The sequence below is a fragment of the Gopherus flavomarginatus genome, chromosome 2, assembly GCF_025201925.1.
Source record: "Gopherus flavomarginatus isolate rGopFla2 chromosome 2, rGopFla2.mat.asm, whole genome shotgun sequence".
NCBI classification, from domain to species: Eukaryota; Metazoa; Chordata; order Testudines; family Testudinidae; genus Gopherus; species Gopherus flavomarginatus.
The window spans coordinates 185,663,221-185,679,311 of NC_066618.1; the positions used below are offsets into that span (position 1 = coordinate 185,663,221).

The 16,091-nt window shown below is 49.5% G+C and overlaps 1 protein-coding gene across 2 annotated transcripts in view; it reads right to left on the minus strand.

The window, feature by feature from the left end:
- GMPR (guanosine monophosphate reductase) overlaps nucleotides 1–16,091 on the minus strand; it is a 67,286-nt gene that overhangs the window by 40,404 nt on the left and 10,791 nt on the right. For both annotated transcript variants that reach the window (XM_050941627.1, XM_050941628.1), the window contains exon 5: nucleotides 196–277. In XM_050941627.1, the coding sequence (XP_050797584.1) occupies nucleotides 196–277 (82 nt within the window). The remainder of the gene's footprint in view (nucleotides 1–195; nucleotides 278–16,091) is intronic.

The following is a 16,091-nucleotide window of genomic DNA, read 5'->3' on the forward strand; positions in this document are numbered from 1 at the left end:
ATATCCTGCCCGTTATCTCTCACATATACTGTCTCTGAGAATGGGGTCTACGGCTCTGTTAACATGAACGGGCCCAGGCACCTTTACAAAATGTGACCCTGTGCACAGGTGAATGGCTGTGGCATATACATTTGTTTCATCCAGGCAACAACCCCTCCACCCACGTCTTCACTTTTCAGTCCAGATTTGACTTACCAGGTCCAATACCCACTTTAATGATATCTGCTCCAGAAAGAATAAGTTCCTCCACCATCTCTCCTGTCACCACGTTACCTGCCTGAGACAGAAGCAACAATATTACACACAGGAGATTTTAAAGCCACATGCAGTGGAAAATAATGATGATACTGCTGGTTTTTATTCATTTCTTATACTAGCTGATATACCAGGAAGGGCAAACAGTTAACTTCACTCATTAGAGGAACTGTTCTTCTGTTATCATTAAAATATTACCAGGTTGTCCACTGCACATTTCATAAAAATTAGACAGATAACACAGGTACCTCCTGGATTCAAATGAGATTAGTGATTGGCCCAAACATCTCTAAACTTGGATGTTTGGAACCCAAGCCCAGTTCCAGATTTTAATTTTGTGGCTGGTCTCTTGTTCAATAATGGGTTGCATTAAAACCCCAGATGCAAACAAACAATCTTTAACTTTCATGGGTGAGTCTGCAACTCAGGCCCATCCCTAAATGAGCTGCCCTTCTCCCGAGCAATGCTACAAAAGGTCTGATAACTAAAGAACAATGGAAGTTAAATGGGCAGAAGCGAAGAACACCTCCTTCTCCTGTTTCAAAATCCATGCAAATACAGAGAATTTTCTTACAGAATTTCCTGGTGTAGCAGATCTTATCTTCTAATGCAGTTACTATTGTAGCATATTTTTACTGCAAGCACCATGGACTGAGGAATAGCAGGTAAGATGGCAGCAATTAAAAGACTTCCCAGGTCTGACTACAGGCTGGCCTACCCTCGAGAATGTTGGCAATTACAGTACCAGTTCCAGGACTTGAGAGGTTTGTAAATGCTTCTGGTCCACATTCAGAAATGCTCCAAACATTTCATAAGCATTCCAAGCTCTGCTATAACTGCATCAGCATCCTGTAAGCACTGCTGCCTGGTACCCCATGTGTACATGGGCAGCAAAATTTTGCTATAGTGGATGTCACTGCCTGCAACTGAATTGTCTTGAAAATACTTGTATGTCTAACAAGAGCCCATGGTTAGTTAGATGAGGCCAAATGCCACTGGTTTGCTTTCAAGAAACGTGTTTCCTGAAATTGTCAGCAATTATCAGAATGGGGGAAGGTAACAGAATGCTTTGATGGGTCCTCTGAAACAGTACTGTAATGGGTCAAGAGGGTGGTTACCACCCTATTGCACCCAATGGAAAAAACTCTGCATCCTTCCCAGTGAATCGTTTATTCATGAAGGGCCAAATCCTCAAGTCATTTCCCACAGCAGCAAACGTCCAAAGAGTATAACACGCCAACACCTATGGGAAGTGCACGCATCCTTAACCAGGCACAATTCTTGCATGTTGCTTGCATTAACCTTGATTTCTGCATGCCCTGCATCACCAATTTGTGATCCTTGTGCTTCAATGAGGTTTGGATCAATATATAAGCAAGCACCTTTGTTGAAGTTCAAAAGTATTACACTTGCTGTTTTTTACTAACCTTTTCAAATGTATAGTTAACTACACTGTTCTTCTCACCGACACAGTACAGTGTGTTATCTGATCATTTCTTGTACAGCCCAGGAAGTGTTAACCAGAAACCATAACGGGAAGCCATTCCCACAGAGACAGCACTAACTGGAAAAGTTGGTTCACGCTGCTCAGACTGGGAGTGAAAAGACCTTCACCTCCACCACACCGTGTGTGTGTGTGTGTGTGTGTGTGTGTGTGTGTGTGTGTGTGTGTGTGTGTGTGTACGTACACACGTACCTACATGGAAACTTGTCTACGTCTATAGAGGTCCAATATCTTAGGAGCAAAACTGAATGGTGTTACTAGGGTAAAAAGGGTGAGATTTTCAAAAGCGCTTAGTTTTGACCTCTCTCTACTCCCACTGAAGTCAAATGGGAGTTTTACCGCTGACTTCAGTGGGAGAGCAGAGTTAAGCCAACACTGAGTGCTTTGGAAACCCCCACCAAGAAGGTAAGAAAGGGTTACTTCAATAAGAAAAACCTACACAAGTATGGACAAGCAGTAGAGATGAAGAAGCTGTAAAAATAACTAAGGATAAAGAATAGGTAAAAGAGTACTTGGAAACACATATAAATAAGCCACCACAGGTGATATGCGACCTAGAGTATTGGGGGAATTAGTTAAGAGACAATACTAATTAACTAAGGAATTTACTATACCATAGAAAATCACTGCCATCTTGAAGTACCAAAGTAGTGGAGAAAGTCTAACGGGCAGTAGAACTGGTTTTTAATAAAGGCAAAGACGACTCTGGCAATTACCATCCCATAAGTCTAACTTCTACTTCCTACAACAGGAAAATAATTTGAACCAGGACTAATTTTAAAAGTTCCTACGGGTTGGATCTGCAGCTAGTGTAAACTGAATCCAGCATGTTTGGAGTTATGCCAGCTGCATTAGCGGTGGCTCTGGCCCTACAAATCAAGGACTAACTCTAGCACTACCACCATCTGACTTTGCAATTTCAATTAAAGTCACAGTGGCTTGTGCCAGGTCTCTACAAGGTGACAGAACCATGAGGAACCTTCCGGGTGAAATCCTGGCCTCAGTGAAGTAATTGGGCATTTCACTATTGACTTTAATGGGGACAGGATTCATCTCAGATTTATAAAAACTACCTTTTCAAAATAAAATATTAGTGAACACTGTAGACATAATAAATTTGAATGTTAGGAAAGCATTTGATACAGTGTCTCAAGAAATCTTATTAGAAATATTAGAGAGACAAGGTGTGTGAGGTAATATCTTTTTTGGACCAACTTCTGTTCGTGAGAGAGACAAACTCTCGAGCCATGCAGCACTCTTCTTCAGGTCTGGGAAAGGTACTTGTGTCACAGCTAAATACAAGGTAGAACAGATTTTTAAGCATAAGGAGTTAACACCTGTTGCAAGTGACCATTCACAATGAAGTGGGCAAGTAACACCTCATCAGTCCTAGGACAAAGGGGGGTTAGTGGGTTATCATGGTGCAGTGAGACATAAAACCAGTGTGTCTACTAAATCCATGATTTTTGGTGTCTAGATGAATTTAAGCTCCCAGGCTTGCCTTTTGAAGGTGTTGTGCAGATTTCCTTTGAGGACTGAGAGGTCAGATAGGGAATGATCCTTCTGTGAAAAGTGTTTGCTCCCAGGTGATAAGGTGTTTTTGTCTTTTATCATTTTTCTGTGGGAGTTCATTTGAGAGGATAGCAATTGTCTAGTTTCATCCACATAGTTGTTGAGGCATCTGATGCACTGGATGAGGTACAGCACATGTTGTGATAGGCATGCATAGGAGCCATGGATCTTAAAAAGGTGTGTGTGTGTGTGTGTGTGTGTGTGTGTGTGGGCGGGAATTGAGCATGAAGCACTGGAGATACAGCTTTTTGGTTTTGCATCTATTGTTATGGCAGGGTCTGGTGCCTCTTTGAGTTGGTGTGTCCTGATCTGTGGGGAGTTTGCTTCTGATGACAAAGAGCTTGGCAAGGTTGGGGGGGTTGCTTGAAGGGCAGAAAAGGGGAGGGATTCAGGAAAGATTTATTTCTGGATGTGGTCCCCATCATGGGATGTTTGTTAAGGATTTCACTGTTTATTTTTTTCCTGAAGCTATCAATGTAATGTTCAAGTTTGAGGTTTTGTCCACTAGTTGGTGTCCAGTCAGATGATTCGTTTTTCTTATGACTTAGAGGGGACATGGTAGTTGTGGGTGGTGGTGTTTTTCTTGTGAAAGAATTCTTTGAGGCAGGGTTGGGGAAAGAATTCATTTAGTTCTCCACATTATATGGTATCAGGTTCTGTGGTGGGGGAGAAGTTCAATCCTTTGGAAAATACAAATAATTCAGCTCCAGTTAGGGGTAGTCTTAATAGGTTGATTATATTGGGGTGTCGTGTAGAATCCACGTGGTGGGTCCTGGGTCTCGTGGTTTCTCCCAGAGGTGGTGTTTTGTAGGTTGTGGAGTTGTGGTTAATTTCACTTTTTGCTTTTATCAACTCACGTTGACTTAGGGAGGATCACTGCCATGCTGAATGAAAGCTGGCCAAAAGACCACTGGCAAATGGCAATGGATGAAGGTGAGAGGATGTGCCTAGGAGGTACAGCCTCCTCTAGCTCTACCTCCCTACCTCTAATCCTAGGCCAAACACCGGATCACGACTGTGCCCCTCTTGGCAAGATGAGCCAGGAACCATTTGAGATAGTCCCACCACAACTATCGTAGTAGCCATGATATTCTGAGCAGATCATTGGACAATAAAGTCACCAAACACAGTTAGCTCAAAGAGCTAAGTATGTGCAACCCGGGGGAAATGTTCTAGCACAGGGGTAGGCAACCTATGGCACATGTGCCAAAGGTGGCACTCGAGCTAATTTTCAGTAGCACTCACACTGCCCAGGTCCTGGCCGCCGGTGCGGGGGACTCTGCATTTTAATTTAATTTTAAATGAAGCTTCTTAAACATTTTAAAAACCTTATTTACTTTACATACAACAATAGTTTAGTTATATATAATAGACTTATAGAAAGAGACCGTCTAAAAATGTTAAAATGTATTACCAGCACGCAAAAAAGATGGTTACTCACCTTTGTAACTGTTGTTCTTTGAGATGTGTTGCTCATATCCATTCCAGTTAGGTGTGCGCGCCATGCGTGCACGCTCGTCGGAAGATTTTTACCCTAGCAACTCCGGTGGGTCGGCAGGTCGCCCCTTGGAGTGGCGCCACTATGGCGCTGGATATATACCCCTGCCGACCCACCCGCTCCTCAGTTCCTTTTTGCCAGCTACTCCGACAGTGGGGAAGGAGGGTGGAGGTGGAATGGATATGAGCAACACATCTCGAAGAACAACAGTTACGAAGGTGAGTAACCGTCTTTTCTTCTTCGAGTGATTGCTCATATCCATTCCAGTTAGGTGATTCCCAAGCCTTACCTAGGCGGTGGGGTCGGAGCGAGATGTCGCAGAGTGCAATATGGCGGAGCCGAAGGCTGCGTCATCTCTAGACTGCTGAACCAGGGAATAGTGGGAGGCAAAGGTGTGGACCGAGGACCAAGTCGCTGCACGACAGATTTCATGAATGGGCACGTGAGCGAGGAAAGCAGCCGATGAGGCCTGAGCCCTGGTGGAGTGCGCAGTCACGTTGCCCGACGGGACGTGAGCCAAGTCGTAACAGGCACGGATGCACGACGTTACCCAGGAGGAAATCCGCTGCAAGGAGACAGGAAGCCCCTTGATACGCTCAGCCACCACGACAAAGAGTTGGGGGGATCTGCGGAATGGCTTAGTTCGCTCTATATAAAAAGTGAGCACTCTACGAACGTCTAGGGAGTGAAGCTGCTGCTCCCTGCGAGACGAATGCGGTTTTGGGAAGAAGACAGGGAGGAAGATCTCCTGGTTAACGTGGAAGGCCGATACCACTTTGGGGAGGAAGGCCGGATGCAGCCGCAATTGCACCTTGTCCCTGTGGAACACCGTATATGGGGGATCCACTGTGAGGGCCCGAAGCTCCGAGACCCGTCTCGCGGACGTGATGGCCACCAGGAAAGCGGTTTTCCAGGAGAGGTAGAGAAGGGAGCAAGTTGCTAACGGTTCAAAAGGAGGGGACATGAGCCTGGAAAGAACCAGGTTAAGGTCCCATGTTGGGGCAGGGCGGCGTACTTGAGGGTAGAGGCGCTCTAGGCCCTTAAGAAACCTAGACACCATCGGTTGAGAAAACACCGAGCGGGCATCCTCTCCTGGGTGGAATGTAGAGATGGCTGCCAAATGGACCCTCAGAGATGATACCACCAAGCCCTGTTGTTTGAGGGACCAGAGGTAATCCAAGATGTTTGATATGGAGACCTCGGTGGGAAGGAAGTTCCGCTCCATGCACCAGCACGCGAAACGCTTCCACTTGGCCAAATATGTAGCTCTAGTGGAAGGCTTCCTGCTACCCAGGAGTACCTGCTGCACTGGGGTGGAGCAATGCAGCTCAGACTGAGTCAGCCACGCAGGAGCCATGCCGTGAGGTGGAGCGACTGAAGGTCTGGGTGACGGAGCTTGTCGTGGTCCTGGGTGATCAGGTCCAGGTGAAGAGGCAGGGGGAACAGGGTCGGCTATGGATAGGTCTAGCAACATGGTGTACCAGTGCCGTCGAGGCCACGCCGGAGCTATCATGATCAAGCGGGCTTTGTTCTTGCGTGCTTTCAGTAGGACTTTGTGGACGAGTGGAAACGGTGGAAAGGCGTAAAGCAGGTGCGTCATCCATGGCACAAGGAAGGCATCCGCCACTGAACCCGGTGAGAGGCCTTGAAAGGAGCAGAATGTCTGGCATTTTCTGTTCCCGCGGTATGCAAAGAGGTCCATCCGGGGAAACCCTCACTTCTGGAAGAGCGAAAGAGCAACATCCGGGCGAAGGGACCATTCGTGGGAAAGGAAGGATCTGCTGAGGCGATCTGCCAGCGTGTTCCGAACTCCTGGGAGAAATGACGCGACGAGGTGAATAGAATGGGCTATGCAGAAGTCCCATAGTCGTAAGGTTTCTTGACACAGGGGTGAAGATCTCGTGCCGCCGTTTGTTTATATAGTGCATGGCTGTTGTGTTGTCGGTGAAAACCGACACACAACGGCCCTGCAAGTGTTGCCGGAACGTCTGACAAGCGAGGCGGACCGCTCTCAGCTCCCGGACGTTGATGTGGAGGTCCAGCTCGTGAGATGACCAACAGCCTTGCATGGGTAGGTGTCTGAGGTGAGCCCCCCAACCGAGGGATGATGCGTCCGTTGTCAAGGACGCCGAGGGTTGGGGCGAGTGGAACGGGAGCCCCGCACACACCATGGAGGGATCCAGCCACCACTGGAAGGAGTCTAGCACGGTCGAGGGAATGGTGACGACCATGTCCATGGGATCCCTGACTGGACGGTATTGCGAGTTGAGCCAGGATTGGAGGGGCCGTAGGCGCAGTCTTGAGTAGTTTGTTATGAACCTGCAGGCCGCCATGTGGCCCAAGAAAGCGAGGCAAGTGCGTACCGAAGTTAGCGGCACCGCTTGCAGCCTCCGGATGATGGCCATCAGAGCCTGGAACCGTGGCAGTGGTAGGCAGGCTTTGGCAAGAGTCGAGTCCAAGGTGGCACCAATAAACTCTATCCTCTGAGTGGGGATTAGAGTCGATTTTTCCACATTGATCATTAGACCTAGATGTAGGAAAAGGTTCTTGACAATGCGGACGTGACTGAGGACTCGTGTTTCGGAGGTCCCGCGGATAAGTCAGTCGTCTAGATATGGAAAGACATGTATCCGACTGCGGCGAAGGTGGGCGGCAACTACAGCCATACATTTGGCGAATACCCTCGGGACTGTAGAGAGACCGAACGGGAGGACCGCGAATTGGAAATGCTGCTGGTTGACCACGAACCGGAGGAACCTCCTGTGAGGTGGCAAGATGGCTATGTGGAAGTAGGCATCTTGCATGTCGAGGGCGGCATACCAGTCTCCAGGATCCAGGGATGGGATAATGGTCCCCAGGGATACCATATGGAACTTCAACTTTACCATGTATCTGTTGAGTTCCTGCAGATCGAGGATTGGTCTGAGACCTCCCTTCGCCTTGGGGATCAGGAAGTAACAGGAATAAAACCCCTTGCCCCGCTCGTGCTCCGGTACCTCCTCTATGGCTCCTTTGGCGAGGAGCGTTCGCACCTCCTGTAGGAGGAGTTGCTCGTGAGAGGGGTTCCTGAAGAGGGACGAGGGAGGGGGGTGGAAGGGAGGGTTTGAATAAATTGTAGGTGGTATGCAAGTTCCAACGTGCGTAGGACCCAATGATCTGAAGTTAGCTGGGACCACGCAGGGAGGAAAGAGGAAAGCCGGCTGGAAAAGGGTGGGGATGGATCCTTTAAAGAAACTGGTACAACGGCCTCGGGCGCACCTTCAAAAGGAAGGTTTTGGCCCGGAGGAAGGCTTGGAGGAGCTTTGGTTCTGGCCCCCTTGGTTTCCTGATTGTCTCCGGCGGCCGTTTCTGCCTCGCCGTCTGGCAAAGTCTTGTCTCTGCTGGGGTTGAGGGTAAGGGCGGTGCTGTTGGGGTCGGAAGGGCCTGCGCTGAGTTACAGGCGTGTGCATCCCTAACGAGCGCATAATGACCCTGTTGTCTTTTAGGCTCTGCAGCCTAGGGTCAGTTTTGTCCGAAAATAGCCCTTGACCCTCGAATGGAAGGTCCTGAATAGTGTGCTGGGGCTCCAAGGGGAGGCTGGAGACCTGCAGCCACGAGATACGGCGCATAGTCACAGCAGAGGCCAGAGTCCTGGCGGCTGAGTCCACGGCGTCCAGGGAAGCTTGGAGGGAGGTCCTCGCAACCTTTTTTCCCTCGTCGAGGATCGCCGAGAACACCTGCCGTGCATCCTGCGGAAGTAGCTCCTTAAATTTGTCCGCCACCGCCCAGGTGTTGTAGCTATAGCAGCTAAGGAGGGCTTGCTGGTTGGACACACGGAGCTGGAGGTCTCCCGCAGAGTAAACTTTTCGCCCTAGCAAGTCCATGTGCCTCGCGTCCTTCGATTTAGGGGCTGGGGCCTGCTGGCCACGGCGTTCCCTCTCATTGACCAGCTGGACAACGAGGGAGCAAGGAGGGGGATGTACATATAGATATTCATAGCCCTTTGAGGGCACCATGTACTTGCGCTCTACTCCTCGAGCAGCGGGCGGAACAGAGGCCGGAGACTGCCAGATTGTAGTGACATTGGCCTGTATGGTCTTAATAAATGGGAGGGCCACTCTAGTGGGGGCACCGGATGACAATATGTCCACCACTGGGTCTTGGACCTCTGGGACCTCCTCGGCTTGCAAGTTCATGTTCTGTGCAACCCACCTGAGGAGGTCCTGGTGGGCCCTGAGGTCAATTGGAGGAGGGCTGGCTGACGAGGTTCCAGCTACAGCCTCGTCAGGGGAGGATGAGGAGGAGAGCCCTGGAATGAGCGGGTCTGATGAGGGCTCCACCTGAAGGATCGTGTCCGCCTCCCTGGGGAGCTCGGAGCCCTGAGGCTGAGTCGACCCTTCCTCCGTAGGAGGAGGGGGAGGATGGGTAATCGTGGCCTCCGGTGCCGTGTTCCAAGGTCGTCGAGTGCTGTGGAACTGGGAGGGGCCTTGGGCCTGATGGTACGCCCAGGGCGTCCAGAATCCCCACTGCTGCGAACTGTGATCTTGAGTCTGGGGCTCGCTGAACAAGGCAGCAGGCATGTCGGTGTCCGGGGCGTATGCACTGTCCGCCTGAGATGACACAGACGGCTGTTAGGACGGCCATGGAGGAGCCAAACGAGGCTGGTATGAGTCCCTCGCTCCCGTCGGTGGAGACCTCCTTGGTGCCGGGGATCAGTACCGGGAATCGTATCGGCGCCGAGACCGAGACTGGGACCTGCAACCAGCGCGGTGTTGGGAGGTCGACCTGGATCTCGAGCGTCCGTGGCGGGACAGGCTGCAAGAGTCTCGGTGCCGGGAGCGGTGCCTACAGCTGGAGCGGTATCAATAGTACCGACCAGGACGAGAGGTGGATCTGTGCCGCGAGTACGACCGGTGCCGCCTGGATGAGCGGTGCCGGGACTGTGAGCGGCGTCGAGATCGGGACCGACCATGAGACCTTGAGCTGTGCCGGGACCTGGATCGAGACCGGTGCCGGCTCTTCGACTCCAGCGAAGGAGGCCTCATAGCGGCAGGCTTGCCTCTAGAATGCAGAACCCGCACCGGCGGTGCCGGGGGTTGAGGCAGGGCAGACTCAGTCATCGCAATAAGGTCCCTGGCCAAGGAGAATGTCTCCGGCGTGGAGGGGACCGTCAGCTCGACCACGGGTCTCACTGGGGAGCTCTCCTGGACCAGACTCGACGGCCCTCTCAGGACCGGAGTCGACGGTACCACAGTCGTCAGTGCAGGCGTAGGTGCCAGGCGATCCGGACGAGTCTGCACCGAAGGTGTGGAGGAAGTCGAAGGCCTTCAGTCAGGTCCCTGCGCCGGAGAAGGCTGGTGCCGAGGTGTCTTGGTGGAGCCAGCGCAGTCCGGTGCCAGAGGAGCGCTGTCAGTGCTCGGTGCCGAGGACGGACGGTTAAGAGCTGCCTCCATAAGGAGAGTCTTTAATCGAAAGTCCCTCTCCTTTTTAGTCAGCGGCTTAAAGGCCTTGCAAATGCGGCACTTGTCGGAGATGTGCGATTCCCCGAGGCACTTTAGGCAAGAGTTGTGGGGATCGCTTGCGGGCATCGGCTTTTTACAGGCCGAGCACAGTTTAAACCCTGGTGAACCGGGCCTGGGCCCGGGCACCGGGTGCAGGGAAGGGCTAGAGCCCAAACCCCGCTAAACTATGTACAACAACTACTAACAACTATAAAACTAATTATACTATGGACTAAGTCAACTATATACAACAAGAGATCAAATGAACCAAGACAAGCTAGGGAAGTGGAGCACAGCTAAGCCGCGCTCTGTTGTTCCAACGACCGACACGGGCGGTAAGAAGGAACTGAGGAGCGGGCGGGTCGGCAGGGGTATATATCCAGCGCCATAGTGGCACCACTCCAGGGGGTGACCTGCCAACCCACTGGAGTTGCTAGGGTAAAAATCTTCCGACAAGCACGCCCACCTAGCTGGAATGGATATGAGCAATCACTTGAAGAACCTTAAATTAGAGTGAATAAATGAAGACTCAGCAAAGCACTTCTGAAAGGTTGCCGACCCCTGTTCTAGCAGTTTTAATGTAAAAACCAAGGATGGAGATGAATTAATTTGAACGGTACACAGGGGTATCACTAAGAGTAATGGAGAGAATTAAAAAAAAAAAACCCACCACACATTTAGGATGAATATCAGAAAAAAAAACTTACTGGCAGAGACATATATTAGGCCATGTAATAGTCTTCCAGGGAAAATAATGGAAATCCTTTCATCTGGGGCATTTAAAACTAGATTGGTAAACATGAACTAGATTTTCCTTTGTAAGGAAAGGATCCTCCACCATTTAAGCCAACAGGAGTTTTGACACTGACTTAACTGAGAGTAGGATCAGGTTCTAACTTCCTGATTCTATGCTGCTAATAAACAAAATACTGTAATAAATACTCTGACACTGAGAGGCAGTGAAATCTACTGGACAGGGTGCTAGGTTGGAACTTGGGAGGCCTAGGGTCTATTCTCAGGTCTTTTCCTGTCCTGCTGGATAACCTGAGGCACATCACTTTGCCTCTCTGTGCCTTAGTTTCCCTACCTTTCATGTGAATAATGATTCTGAAGTGCTCTGAGATATATGGATGAAAAGGGCTATGTCAGAGCTAGGTATTCCAAAGGAGAAGACAGCACACCAGATTTATTATAAACAAACACATATCCCACTCTCCCAAATCTCATTACGCAACACCCATCCTTCCATTGGCACATAAGGCAAAGGCCAATGAGGAGCCCCATGGCATATAGTGTAGGAGCCGTAGCTGCCTTGCACGGTACATCACAGATTCATAGCTGAATCTGCTACATGATCCATGGGAACAAACATTCCCTGAGCCCCTGGTTCGTGTTACAGTTTCGTACTGCACTCCTAGTGCGAGCCAACTGTGGGGGGGTCATTCTGAGGTGAGTGAACAGGGCAGCCTGCAAGGTCTTGGGGATCACTTTCAGCTATTAGAACACAGTTATTTTTAGACCTATTAGTTAAGGGCTGGAGCTTTCACTTCAAGCCCATAAGGACACAGAGAACACGGCCAGGGTAGAACAGAAGCATAAATTCGTTTCTTCAAACTGCTTTTGAGGATGAGACACAACTGACTCACAGACTTTGCAGGCGGTCAGGGCATTTGAAGGGTTAGGAATGTATGGAGGCTTTCAAAAGGAAGGACTCGCCCTGAATTTGTTCATAGGCTTTTAGGAGTAGAAAAGTATCTCTGTGTAGGAGATCAGAAAAGCAGCCACTCTCATGTAGGCTCGTGTCATTCAGATATAGTGAGCCAGGACTATAGATGTGGTGTTGTTACTAAAACGCGACTTATAATAAGGGCGACCAGATATCCCAATTTTATAGGGACAGTCCCGATATTTGGGGCTTTCTTATACAGGTGCCTATTACCCCCCACTCCATGTCCCAATTTTTCACAGTTGCTGTCTGGTCACACCAATAATAGTTTTAATAACAACAGTAGAGAAACAGAGAGCAAGAAGGTGCCTTAATCATATCCTCTCTCAGTTATTTGGACTGGGACTCAGATCTAGGTTCAACTCTTGGCTCTCCCGCTGATTTCCTGTGTTACCGTGGGCAAGTCACTTAATTTCTCAGTTTCCATCTATAAAATGGAAACAGTAATGTTTTCTCTGTGTATTTAGGTAGTAAACTATTCCGAGCAGGGACTGTCTCTTATGTGTTTGGACAATGGGGCCTGTAAGGAGACGCCCTGGCTCCCCGCCGCACCTGAGAGGGACGAGCCAGAGCAGGTGCCTCAGTGCTCAGAGCCACCACCGCCTGTCCCTGCCCCCCGGAAGTCAAGAGGCAGGACAGGAAGTATAAAAGCCCGGTCCAAGTGCTCAGTTGGCGGCCGGCTGCCGGAGAGGACAGATGCTGGTGCCCGAGCTCCCGCCAGGCCCAGCCTACCCTGTGCTCACTACCCAGAGGAGCGCTGGCCTGACCTGCCTCGCACTCAGTATCTGGAGGAGCGCTGGACTGACCGGCCTTGTGCCTGGTACCCCGAGGAGCGGCCTGAGCCTCCCTACGACCGGTACCCGGAGGAGCGGCCTGAGCTTCCCTACGACCGGTACCCGGAGGAGCGGCCTGAGCTTCCCTACGACCGGTACCCGGAGGAGCCCATGGTCTGGGACCCCCCAGACGACGCTGGCGAGAGACAAGTACCCAGAGAGGGGGAGGTCGGAAGTGGCCCGGGGGTAGCCGACCCTGGTTCGGCTCCTGAAGAGCCTGAACCCATGTCAGTGTGTTGCGGCCAGGATCCCCACTGACAGCAGCGAGTCTTGGCCGCTGCTAGGGCCCCGGGCTGGAACGCAGTGGAGTGGGAGGGCCTGCGTTCCCCCTGCCAGCCCCCAAGGGTGGCAGACTCCCCTTCTGCCTGGCCTGAGGAGGCCTTCTGTGTAGCCTTCTGGGTTACTGTGTTTGCTCAGCCTGCTGAAGGCCTGAGCCTGAACTGCTACTGCCCCGCCCTGCCCAAGGGCCTGGGCTGATATACTGTTGCTCAGCCTGCTGAAGGCCTGAGCCTGAATTGCTGCTGCCCCGCCCTGCCCAAGGGCCTGGGCTGATACTGTGTTTGCTCAGCCTGCTGAAGGCCTGAGCCTGAACTGCTACTGCCCCGCCCTGCCCAAGGGCCTGGGCTGATACTGTGTTTGCTCAGCCCCTGCCTGAAAGTCTGAGCCAGAACTGCTACTGCCCCGCCCTGCCCAAGAGCCTGGGCTGATATACTGTGTTTGCTCAGCCCCTGCCTGAGAGTCTGAGCTTGAACTGCTTACTGCCCCGCCCTGCCCCAGGGCTTGGACCTATGTACTTTGTGCTTACCCGACCCCAGCTTGGGGGCCAGGACTCTGCCTTGTTCGCAGACCCTTTATTCCCTCGACGCTTGCTGAGGGGTTAGGCCTACCGGACTGCTGTGTGTGTAAGGAAGCGCCCTGGCTCCCCGCCGTGCCTGAGAGGGATGAGCCCCGACACCACCAGCTTACAGGGCCCCAATCTCAGCTGGGGTCGCTCCATGCTACTGGAATATAAATAAAAATATTGTGAGCTACTCCTTTGCTGTTCATCAGAAATAAAAAGACATTCATTCAAAAACTGAAGTTAGTCCCTCCAGGGCCCAATCCTGCCTTCTTTGCACACCCACAAACTCCTATCAAAGTCACTGAGAGCTATTTGTGCAGGGTAGATAAAAAAAACAATGATTTTTTTTTAATTTAAATTGATTTTTTTGATAAAATGCTTTTTGAGGAAAAAGCATATCTAAAGATAGTTTTACTTAAGATACATTACAGCTCAAAGGTTTCTCATCATGGAATAGGGATTATTAATTCTATAGTATGAGACAATATATTCATGTAATGTTTAAGAAAAGTTTTTTAAATGAGTTCCAATAGTTCATGGATTAGGGACCCAATCTTATGGGGTTCCACAGGCTTCTGTATAGATATTTAGGTTAATCTTTCTATCTACCCAATAGGACTCAGTGCTCACCAGAGGTAATGTGCTTGTTAACAGCAAAAATGTTTATAAATAAATAAATAAAATATATAGAGGTGAGAAATTTGTATACACAGAGTCAATCCCTTACCTCTCTCTAAAAGTGCCAAGTTTCAAAAAGTTCAATGAATAGAAGATTGTTGGGGGTGGAATAGATCTGGACAAGGAGAAGAAGTCTGGAGATGAATGTGAGAAGCGAGAGACATATGCTTGCTTTGTTTAAATATTATATGTTTGCTGTTGAAGAAAAAAATCCAGAATATTTAACCTTGTTGGTTTAGTTAAATAAAAGTATTTAAATGTCTGTCTGGTAATGTTCTCCTCCTAATATAGCATGGCAAGAAAATCCTCCAAATAATAATGATTAACCTATTGAAGTGGAGATAGTTCACCTCTCAGTGACTTCATAAATAGCTGCTTCAATTACCTTTTGGTAAGTGAAATAACCAAACAAACATTCATTTTCTGATATAGCTGTAAAACTAATCTGAAAAGTTTTCAAAATAAATCATTGTTTAAAAATATATAGTATGTACCTTCTAAAAATGAAACCTACGTCTGTCTCTGAATTGTGAAGAATATGTATTAAGGTTATAACAACCAACAAGAATGCAGGTAGAAAACCATGATTAAATCGAGTCTTCCTGACTAGTGATTTAAATCAAATCCACCCTATGTGTGTGCGCAAAGAAGGCAGAATTGGGCCACACGCATGCATTTTATCTGATCACTTTGGCAGTGGGCCTATTTGTTAGGTGATGGTTACCCAGGTCCCCACGGGCGCTCCAGCATAATCTTCCCGTTTACAACAAGCCAGATCTCAGCAGGCAAAAACACTAAGTCACTTTTTCTTTCATGTTCTTCCCCCTCCTCCCTGTCCCATTTTCCACTGCGGCTTCAGCCCATGTGGGCCGTAAGAACATGGTCTCCCCTAAGTTGCATGAACATGCAGCTCCATTGTCTGCTTCAAGCAGGATCAGCTGGTTATAACTTGTTTTTTTCCAGCTATTTTAAGGGTGTGGTGGAGGAGTTTTGTGCCTGGCATGAAAGAATGGCAGTGTCTTGCCCATGCAAGTGGTTTCTTTTGTGTCGGTTTGAAGAAAGGCCAATAGCTTTAAGAGACAGCTCATCATTCTAATACCAGAGCCTTTGCTGCTCTCTAAGGAACAAATTCAGCCCCCTGCCCCTTGGCCAGTGAGGACCACTAGCAGCAGAATTGGTGTGGTTCTGCTGCAGGCATGATGCTATCAAGGGTGAACATACACTCTCCGCATGGTGTCCTGTTCTACACAAGCTCCCTACTCATTAGCACTTATGGGACAGGAAGGATACAGCGTAGGTGGACTGAAAAGGGGTAGGCATGCCATGGTGAAGTCCCCTCAGTGGCAACTCCAGTCACTGGACTGACACCTCCCCTTCCCGTTCACGAGTGCCTAACATTCCTCTGGCAACTACAGCAGCTGTTGACCCAGTACAGCAAAATTAGGAAAATTTAATCTATGTTTAGATGCCTTTGATGTAATTTAGTAGCTGGAAACAAGAAGGAGCCAGCACCATGTGACCAGCCCGCTCTGCGCACACTACCAGCAAGTGCTCTCTGGAACTCAGCTTGGAACCACTGACATGGAAGGCGAAACTACAAAATTTATGAATAAAAGTCAGAGTCAGTGTGGGAGGTGAGTGGAAGTTGGACAAAAACTTAATCCGAACTCTGTCCACAATCCTGAACTCTAACCACAATCTCAG